Here is a 10876-nt window from a genome sequence, read left to right on the forward strand (position 1 = left end):
TATTAAGAACTTGAATAATTTTTAAAAAAAATATATTTATTTATTAAAATTCAATGATTTATAAAATGTGCTAACTTCAAAAGAATTGTTCATAAGATTACACGCTAAGTCGATACTAAAATGAATCGAATTTAAAAATCTTTGTTTACGTCAACAAAGACTTGCAAAAACATATCTGTCACACGAACTTAATATGTTTCGTGTTGCTCATAAGTGAGTATTCAAGTCGAAATAAATGTGGTGTTAATTGTATAATATTATTGTGAAATTCAATTTATTTGAATTTGTAGAATTTTATAATTTGATCAGAAACAATATTAGGATAGTTCTTGTTCATACCCTAACCCAAAACATAAGTTAGACCCAATAAAGTTAAAAGGGCCAATCAAGAAGAGTGGCCTTATCTACTTATCCAACCTCTTTTAAGAGGTCGGAACAGACTGAAGGAGGCAGCTCATACTTATCTAAATGAGTAACTGCTTCCGTAAATCTCTACCCCATTTCTAGAAGGGAGACCTCAACAACCCCTAGATAAAAGGGACGGTTATCCACTGATGATTTTTAATGGCTAAGAGAAGGGGGTTGAATCTTAGCCCCTTTTTGCTTAGTTACACTTGCTGGTCTTTGAGGAGACTTTTTTATTTTTGTCTCATCCCTAGCCACGAGACTTTTATTTTTGTCTCGTCACTTGGCACGAGATATTTTTCAGTTTTAGCTCCTGTGCAGTAGAAACAAAAATGGAGTAGAAAAGAGAGAATATTACACTCAGATATATCCTGGTTCAGTTGCTAAGTGCAGTGCAGCCTACATCCAGTTTCCATCACAACAATGATGGAATTTCACTATACATAACTCAGACGAGGCTCCCAGACGTAAAACAAGTCGGAGGCCACCATCCTTTAGCTCTTGGGCCTTACAAACAAGCCCAACCACAATCCTGTTCTAGGTAAGCCCCGGAACAGTTCTTCATCTGATGATGAACATACAGATTTTTATATATTCTTAAATAAAAAATGTTATTTATACATTTACACGAGCTATTATGTATTTTTTATATTTTTATCCATATAAAGATCGAATACAAATCAACCTCTCTTGTTCGGATTTGGATCTTCTAAATTTTGAATTTTACTTTAGATGATAAAATATGATCTATCACCATTTATTTTATAGGTGGGATCAAGAAAAAACATAAGAGAAAAACATTCAATAATAAAAGATCTCACTTTATTTTAGAGAATCCAAATTTTTCTTATTCGATCTCTCTCTTCATCGAACACCAGTGGCGAAACCGAGGAGCCCAGCATGGACCATGGTCTCCTTTCCAAAAAAAAAACTTTTAGTTACATATGTGTGTTAAATTATTAATTATTTATTTCTAAATTTTTTAATTTATTAAACAGTTTTAGTAAAAATGTATATTGTAATTTTATCGATTATACCAATTTTTTAATGAGTGATTGAATAATTATTATATAAAATATAGAGTAAAGTATCAGTTTTTTTCTCAACGTTTGTGATAAATTTTAAAGTTGTCCCTAATGTTTTAATTGTGTCCTATTTAAGTCCCTAACGTTTTAAAATTTGACTCAATGTTGTTTTGCCCGTTAGGGACCATTAACAGAATTGACGGCGAGACAAAATTGAGACGATTTTGAAACATTAGGGACTTAAATAGGACAAAAATGTTGGGAACAAAACTGATACTTTACTATAAATTTTAGTTTTATCCTTCAATAATATCAATTTTTTACTATACATAGTATTCAATTATTTTTTAATCACATCTAAGTAAATTACACTTAATCATATTACTTTCATTCTAAATAACTTTGTTTTTTTTTATAATTTTACACTTAAAGTTATAAGTTAATATAAAAATATAAAAAAAATTATTTGGAATGAAAGTAGTGTGATTAAGTGTAATTTACTTAGATGTGATTAAAAATAATTAAATATTATATACAGTAAAAAATTAAAATTATTGAAAGATAAAATTAAAATTTATTCCTATCTATCGTTTTTGTCCCCAACATTTTCGTTCTATTTAAGTATCTAACGTTTCAAAATCATCTCAATTTGTCCCGCCGTCAATTCTGTTAACGGATCTCTAACGATAGGTTAACGTTGAGCCAATTTTAAAACGTTAAGGACCTAAATACGACGATTCAAAACAACTTTAAAACTTACCCTAAACGTTGGAAACAAAAATAATACTTTACTCTAAAATATATTATTTTGTTTTTATCAATTTTTAAAATAAGATTAAGTACTCTTCTTTGTTTTATGTATGCAAAAAATATTTTAATTAAAATTGGACAAAAAATATATTTCATTAAAAGTTATCGAAAATATAATTTATTTTATATTTTTAATGTGTTAAATACATAAAAATTAATATTTTTATTATTATACAAATATAAAGTGTTCTTAGAATAAGTTCATTATAATAAAAAATTAAAATTAAAAATATTATAGATTTAATATATTAATTATAAGTAGTACTAAAATTTTAATTTTTTGTCATTTACTGCACTCTGGTTCTATGAAAGCGTAGTAACTTTGATCCTCTCTATCTTAGCTACTTATCCTAGCGGCTACTATTTATGAGTATTTTCGTCTTTTCATCCACCATTTTAAGGGTTCTTTTGTAATTCTCATTCTTGCTACAAGACAAACTATAAACCTACTACTTAGGGTGTGTTTGGCAAACATGTTGGGGAAGAGAGAAGCACATTTGAGCTTCTTAAAAGTTTCACTTTTTTGTTTGACCATTTTTATCTTCCTGAACGCAGAATTAATTCTGCTTCTAAACGCACGTTCAGGAGAAGCTAAAATTTGTAACTTCTGCGTTTCACGTTCATGGTTGCTTGTTGTCTTTGAAAAATTAGTTGAAATTTTATTTTTTTTACTAACCCTACCCTTCATTTTCTTCTATAAAAAGATCTAGTAACTATTACTTTCACAATAATTCTTTGTAGTTCTTCTTACTTTTTTATAGTTCTTCGTTCCAGTTTTTTTTCCATTAAAATAGTTCAAATTTGTTTTAATCACTAGCAAATTGAATATTATACTATTTTTTATATGTATGTTTTTTTATGAAATCTTTTTTTTTTTTATTTTTGTTTGACTTTTTTATTTATTTTATTGTATTTCTTTTATTCATATGACAAACGTTATTGATTTTTTTATGATTTTTTTATTATTATTTTATATGAATTCTTTTTTTTCTATCCTTTTCTGCATTATATTTATGTTGTGTATGAAATTTTTTTTATTTAATTTTATTCATACGAATTTTATTTACTTTTTATTATATTTTTTTGTTCATATGATACATATTGTTGATTTTATGAAATTTTTATTATTTTTTATGTGTATGATTTTTTTTTATTCTTTGAAATACTCTATTTTTGTTTTGTATTAATTTTTTTATTTTTTATTCCGATTTGTAAAATTTGTAATTATAATTATTATATACTACGTTTATTATCAAAATTTGTAAAATTTGTAATGGTAATTATTATATACTACGTTTATTATCAAAATTTTGTATAATATAAATTATGATCCTATAAAAAATGACAAAATAAATAAAAAATTAATTATAAGTAACAACAAAACCATAAATAATGAAAATTTATAAAAGAGTACTAACCGTACTAAAAAAATTATAGAATATTTTTGTTGACATTATAAAATTTATAGTACTCTCTTTTATATTTTTATTTTTTTATTATATTTATTTTATTTATATGATAAATATTTTTATATTATTTTTGTTAGTATTCTGATTTTGCATATATAAAAAAATTATTTGAATTGATGTCTCTTTTAGTAATTTTTCATCTAACAGTGATTTTGAGTAGTATAATTCAAACAACATTTATTTTACTACAATCAATTTACCAAACAAAAATCACGTTAACCCAAACTTACTTTTCATCAAAATCAATTTTACAAAATCAATTTTATGTAAATTTCCGTTTGCAAAATGTAATCCAAACACACACTTAGCCGTACATGGCATAGCAATATGACAGTAAAGTTGCCTTGATACATGTGAAAGTCTTCCTATAACTTATTCATGCCCTTAGTTTTATATGTTTTGCCTTAGTTTTATATGTTTCTGAACTTACAAATTAGTTTGTTTTAGATTACGATCTTTCTTATTTTTCAGGTATAAGAATTTAATTTTAATGTATTGTCAGTGTAAAGTAGTTTTATACGTATATTCAATTACATAACACTACATCGATAAAAATAATTATCTTTCATATTAATCACATAAATAATCATCCAAAATAACGAATGTAATTACATAACTGTATAAAACTCTTTTACACAATTGATATATTAAAATTAAACTCTTAGTATAAAGTTATGACTATGGTGATTAAGTTAACCATAATTATAATAGCTAAGAGTTTATCTACTAATAAAAATTTGGATAGATTTTATAGTCTAAAATAAGGGTGTTCATGGATTGGATCCGATCTGCATATCCACTGTGTTTATCCAAATTCGATCCAAAAATTGTGGATATGGATCTAATCCGCAAGTCTATCGAATCGGATCAGATTGCGGATTTTGTGTAGATATCCGCATATCTGCGTATCCGCAAAAATAAAGAAATAAATAAATAAATATTCTTTTTATATTTTATTTCAACTAATAATTATCATATATGTTATATTATTTTAATTTATTATTTAAAAAAATATGTTTAATATTATTTTAAAAATAAACATATTTTAAAAAATAGAAAAAATAAATTTTATTGATATTTTTTAATAAAAATAAATTTTTATAAATATTTTTGTGTTTTAAAAATAAACTATTTTCCTTGCACTAACTTCCCTCCATGAACCATTTTCATCACGGGCTTCAGTTTCGTTTCCTAACTGCATCACTATAATTATTCGCTATTCCAACAATCCAACAGTAACAAAAAGGCCCATAATAGAAAACCAATCCAAAATTTAATACAAGCCCAAATTCAGCCAATTATGTTCTTGCGGGCCTAAAAAATACAATTTTTCATCCGACTGGCTCAGCTGCAACTTGGCTTCCTTTATACTTTAAGCTGATCATGGATCACTGCCCTTATCTTCAATTTTTACTTTATTACAGGGACATTTACGATATTTCACTACATGCTACAAGACAAAAACAACACCTACTACCTTACCGTACATGGATCATCGGAATTCCAAAAAAGTGGTCTGGACCATTTGAAAACTTTCCAATACTTTATTGAAGTTTCCCTTTCAACTAAACAACGGCGTAGTTTCCGAATTTGTCCTTACAGAGGTGAAGGAAGAAATGGAAGACAAGAATCCTTGGGGCATTTCCGTAATTTAAATAAAGCATGACGTGCGTTACTCCAAAACCAACAAAACCAAGTCGTCAAAGTCCACCCTCCGTGTCTTCCCTCAAAAGGCTCAAAAACCTTTCATTCTCTTTCGCTTATTCTGTATCGTACTCTCTACAACTCTGTTTTCCCCCCAAACAACAGAAAGAAAAGGTTGGTCCTTTTTTCTCAACCGCCAATGGCACCCATAACTAGAAAAGCTTTCTTCCCGAAGGTCATCATTGAGAGGGACTCCGACACTGAACACAGTTCCTCAGAAGAAGAAGAGGAAGGGCCAGAATCACTTCAAGAAGAAGAAGAAGAAGAAGAAGAGGAGGAGGAGGAGGACAATGATGTTAATGTTGCTGGGAATGGGAACGCGGAGAGGTTGGAAGTGGGTTTGGATTGTAAGAGGAAAGGGAAAGCACCGATCACTATCACTCTCAAAAAAGTTTGCAAGGTTGAAGTTTTATATTATTTAGTTTTTTTAAGTTCATGATGTTCGTTGCTGTTTTGGTTAAAAACAAAAAAGTCAATGTTGATTGTTTTTATAGGTGTGTAAGAAGCCTGGACATGAAGCGGGGTTCAAGGGTGCTACTTATATTGATTGCCCTATGAAGCCTTGCTTTCTCTGTAAAATGCCTGGTAAGTAACTAACTAACTAACTAACTAACTAACTGTTATATTCTGCTCATTGCTTTGTATTGTTGTTCTATATAGGACTCCTTTGTTTTAATTTCTTTAAAAAGTTTGTTTAACACTTTAATACTAAAATTTAGTTATAGTGATAGTGAATATGGTCATGGAATGCTTAAACTGATAGTGATTACCAAAATGCATCAAAATGCCCTTTTTTTTTCATCGAGAGAGGAGAGGGGGTTCTATTTTTCGCTGTTGTTTTTAAGTTTTAATCAAGAAAAGTATTTGTTTTACTTAGTGACATCATCAGGAGTATAACATGTATGCCACTGCTACCATATACTTCAATGAGTATGAGTGAGCATTGAGGTATTCATATATGTAGAGGATATTTTATGTTAAATCTTAAAAGCTTTGATCGTTTAAGAATGTTTTCCCCCTAAATATCCATTTATTGTGGGATGCTCGTTTTTGTGACATTGTTTCCATTTCCACTCTGGCATGATAACAACTTGTTAATTTCTCTAATTTATTGGTACTTCTTTGTTAATGTTCTTCATTTGCTGTGATCTTTTGAATTGGAGGACATACCACTTTGACTTGCCCTCATCGGGTGACCACTGAGTATGGAGTTATTCCGGCACCTCGCAAAAAGACACGTAAACCATTGGAGTATGTGTTTGAACGCCAGCTAAAACCTTCTGTTCCTTCGGTAAGTCTGAGCTTTTTTTTGTTTTTTCTTTTTTGATAAGAAGAATTTCATTGAGACAAATGGAAGAATCATAGAAGATAGAGGATAAGAGTTCCTCTAACCAAATAGCAAAACAACTAGAAGTTTTCTAAGCGCCTTACTCTTTTGCCTGTCTATGCAGTGGTATTGTAATTTATTTTTTAAGCCATTGATTTGATGGTATAATGGCATTTACCCCATGCACAGCCTAATTAATTAACCAAGTAGATTTTGTACTTTTAGGCTTAGCCTTTTTCAGTTTACTTGCTTCTAAGCTATTAGTGTTAAGTTCATCTGCTTAGTTAGCCATTGTAGGATTCTATGAAGTTTACATGGTTGAGATGAATCATTGGGTTTTGCTAATAATTTTACATGAATGTGTTTTCATTGTTATGGTTATTTATATGGCACAGCTGTATCTTACAAGATTTTTTTCGTTATATGCATTATGCAATAGATCAAGCCCAAATATGTGATCCCAGATCAAGTGAATTGTGCCGTTATTAGATATCACAGTAGACGTGTAACTTGTTTGGAGTTCCACCCGACAAAAAATAACATCCTTTTATCTGGAGATAAGGTAATTATAATAAATTACATTCTCATTATGTTAGTCCAGATTAGTTTCCAGTTTGCCTTCGTTTAACACCACTGATTGTGCTTTTCCTTCTTTGACCCTAAAGAAAGGACAACTTGGAGTTTGGGATTTTCAGAAAGTACATGAGAGGATGGTCTATGGTAACATACATTCTTGTATTCTGAATAACATGAAGTAAGTTGCTTTATCAAAACATGAAGTAAGTTGCATTTATTTGTATCTGTGAACTCAGAATCTGATTCTCAATATGGAAAATTTCGTAGGTTTGATCCTAGAAATGATTGCATGGTCTATTCTGCATCCTCGGATGGAACAATTAGTTATTCTGACATGGAGACTGGAATATCATCCTGTCCATTGAACCTGAACCCTGATGGATGGCAGGTAACATTTTTCATTTCTGATATGTCTGGTTTAACTTCTTGACTATGATGTGCTCAATGTGTGGGTTTTTGTTTTGGCCTGCTTTAATTTTCTGCGTTTAATTGGAATGGTTGTAGGCTCGTAGCAAGTTGTTTTACTTTAATTTTACTTCTGGGTAGTTTTGGCAAGAAAAAAGAGTGGTAGAAAATAGAAAAAAAGTTAGGAATGGCCATTCATTGAAGTTTCCCTAAAGTTTTTCTTGTCTATTTACAACGTTTTTTTATAATGTTTTGTTTAGGGTCCAAACACTTGGAAAATGCTCTATGGCATGGATATTAACTTTGAAAAGGGTCTTGTGCTTGCTGCCGATAGCTTTGGCTTTCTTCACATGTAAGTAACCTGGGTTGGTATTTTATTTCCTAAAGTTTTTAATTTTATGAAGAGATATCCATTCTTGTTAGGCATTAGTATCACTTAATAACAAAGTAATGAATGCGTACATCACACATGGTAAGCTTATGTTATGGCTTATTCGTAAGGTAAATAATAAAGTACTCGATATTTGCATCCACCAGAGCCTGAATTTGTTCCTAATATGAAAGTTTTCTTTTTGTATTATCATGTCATTATTTTTCTTGAATAGGGAAAAAAATTGTGTTTCCTTTTAATCTGTAGCTATGTATCTTTAATCCGTAGCCACCTGTGGCATTTACAGGGTTGACACTCGCTCTAACCACAAGACTAGTGATGCAATTTTGATCCATAAAAAAGGTCGAAAGGTAGTTGGTCTCCATTGCAACCCAGTTCAGCCAGACCTCCTATTGAGTTGTGGAAATGATCATTTTGTGAGTCCTTACTCTTGTCCATACAAAAGTTATTCAGTTAAAAAATGTAAGTCTGATGCTCGGTGCTCACTGTATATATACTAGTATTTAAAACATGTAATGGCCTCTCTTTTTAGGCTCGTATTTGGGATATTCGTCGAATAGAACCAAAATCATCCATATATGAACTTAAGCACGGCGGTGTAGTCAACTCAGCCTATTTCTCTCCAGTGTCTGGGTGCAAGATTCTTACCACATCACAAGACAACCGTCTTCGTATTTGGGATTCAATCTTTGGAAATATGGACTCCCCCAGCCGAGAAATTGTTCACAGTAATGATTTCAATCGTTACTTGACCCCTTTTAAAGCTGAATGGGATCCAAAGGTATTATTATTTTAAAGTTAAAGTTTGTGCTAGTTGTTTATAGTGTTTTATTTTTTAAGTTGCTTAGGGACAATGGGCAATGGCATGTGTGTAATTGCAGGATCCATCGGAATCGCTTGCTGTCATTGGTCGTTATATAAGCGAGAACTATAATGGAGCTGCCTTACATCCCATTGATTTTATAGATACCAGTACCGGACAATTGGTAGCTGAAGTCATGGATCCAAACATCACAACCATCACTCCAGTGAATAAGTTACACCCACGCGATGATATCCTAGCATCTGGAAGTTCAAGGTTCGAATTTTCTTTTTAATCAGTCCTAGAGAACTGGATAATGATGCTTGTGATTTTTTTTCCCCTCCATTTTATCCATGACAAACTTCATGTTACCTTTGCTGTTGAGATTTTCCATATCCAAATAGAAAATTTTGAAGGCCTTCTATGATTTGAAAGAGCATGTTTGGTTTTTGTTTTTATTTTCTATTTTTATTTATAGTATTTTCTGTTTTCAGGATTTTCTGGAAAAAATAAAGCTAAAACAGGAAATAAAATGAGTTTCACTTTTTAACAAAATTATGAAAGCAGAAAATATTGAAAATGAAAATAGAAACCAAATAGACCCTTATAACTGGTCTTTGACAAGTGCTTTTAGGACCATAAATTATTATGAACATTGAAACTGGTGATACTATAATCAATTCTGACATGGTACATACATAACTTGATCTGATATTCTGTTAATGATAGATCATTAGTGTTACCAATAACGTGTGAAAAAAAGCTGTAAAACCATGGTGTTCTGAGTCTGGTTTGTTATTCAGATCTCTGTTCATATGGAAGCCCAAGGAGACATCTGCGCCTGTAGAGGAGAAAGATGAGAGCAAAATTGTGATTTGTGGAGGAGCCGAGAAGAAACGCGGTAAGAAGAAGCACGATGACAGTGATGAATCAGATGATGAAGCATTCCTACCCAAGAACAAGAAATCTAAGTCGGAAAAGACCAACTGGAAATTGACTCGCTGCACCAAGAATAAATGCTGAATAGCGAAGTCAGTCCCTTTTTGAGTACATTGACTATTTTGATGTTTTCTTGTCAATGATTTTTTTGATGGAGAAATGCTATTTTGATAAGTCAGTTATCTATAATTGTCTACTGTTATAATGAGAGAAAGGAGCGCATTGTTTTTTGCAACTTGAAAAAAAAAACATTTCTCTCACTTTATAACTATAGATGATGAGTAAATGGACAAATTGGTCTTTTAAATTTCACTAAATCAAATTGGTTTTTCAAATTTCTCAATGCAAATCACGTTGGTTTCTTATATCACTTTAGACAATGACGAATGTGGTTGACTTTGGTAAATTTGGAGAATCAATTTGATTCAGTGGAAATTTAGAAGATTAGTTTAACTGGCGAGTGAAATCTGAGGGACCAATTTGACTATTTAAACGTTAGATAACTGAAAAATTATTAGTTTTCAGGATGGCATTTCACTACTGTTGACCATTGCATCTGCTAACATGTCATGGCTTCTAAGTTCTAACTTTCTATCCTATGTTTTTTGAATGGATCTTTTTAAACGGAAGTCATGGTATATTTTTGTGCTATAGTGTATCATATTAGAAGGCAATGCTAATGGCACTATAGCATTTTAGGAAGTCATGTATATAGGTTATGTTGGATTATGCTTTTTTTTTTCTTCTTTCTTTTTGATGATTTTGTATAGTTTTTCACTCTTCAAGCTATAAGATTGAACAAAGGTATCTTTATGCTTTTTTTGGGGGGTCTAACTCTATGCTTATATCTTAATTTTGATTTTATTTTTTTTAGATCTTACACTGCACACACTAGAAAGGATTCTATATTTAACTCATGAGATTTTGATTTTACTTTGTGTGAAATCTTGGAGCCCTATTTATGTTCATTAGTTAATTACTGATAGTTCATTTATGTCAGAAAGACCCAAGATATAATTTGAG

The 10876-nt window shown here is 30.5% G+C and overlaps 1 protein-coding gene across 1 annotated transcript; it reads left to right on the plus strand.

The window, feature by feature from the left end:
• Positions 1-5421: 5421 nt before the first annotated feature.
• Positions 5422-10671, plus strand: LOC107458384 (protein DAMAGED DNA-BINDING 2). Its single transcript, XM_016076590.3, has 11 exons — positions 5422-5813; positions 5908-5998; positions 6577-6704; positions 7180-7302; positions 7406-7494; positions 7584-7704; positions 7982-8073; positions 8399-8528; positions 8645-8893; positions 8994-9190; positions 9718-10671. Exons 1-11 carry the CDS (start codon positions 5553-5555, stop codon positions 9935-9937), a joined length of 1701 nt encoding a protein of 566 aa, XP_015932076.1. The 5' UTR covers positions 5422-5552; the 3' UTR covers positions 9938-10671.
• The last annotated feature ends 205 nt before the right edge of the window (positions 10672-10876 follow it).

The sequence above is a fragment of the Arachis duranensis genome, chromosome 7, assembly GCF_000817695.3.
Source record: "Arachis duranensis cultivar V14167 chromosome 7, aradu.V14167.gnm2.J7QH, whole genome shotgun sequence".
Lineage (NCBI taxonomy): Eukaryota > Viridiplantae > Streptophyta > Magnoliopsida > Fabales > Fabaceae > Arachis > Arachis duranensis.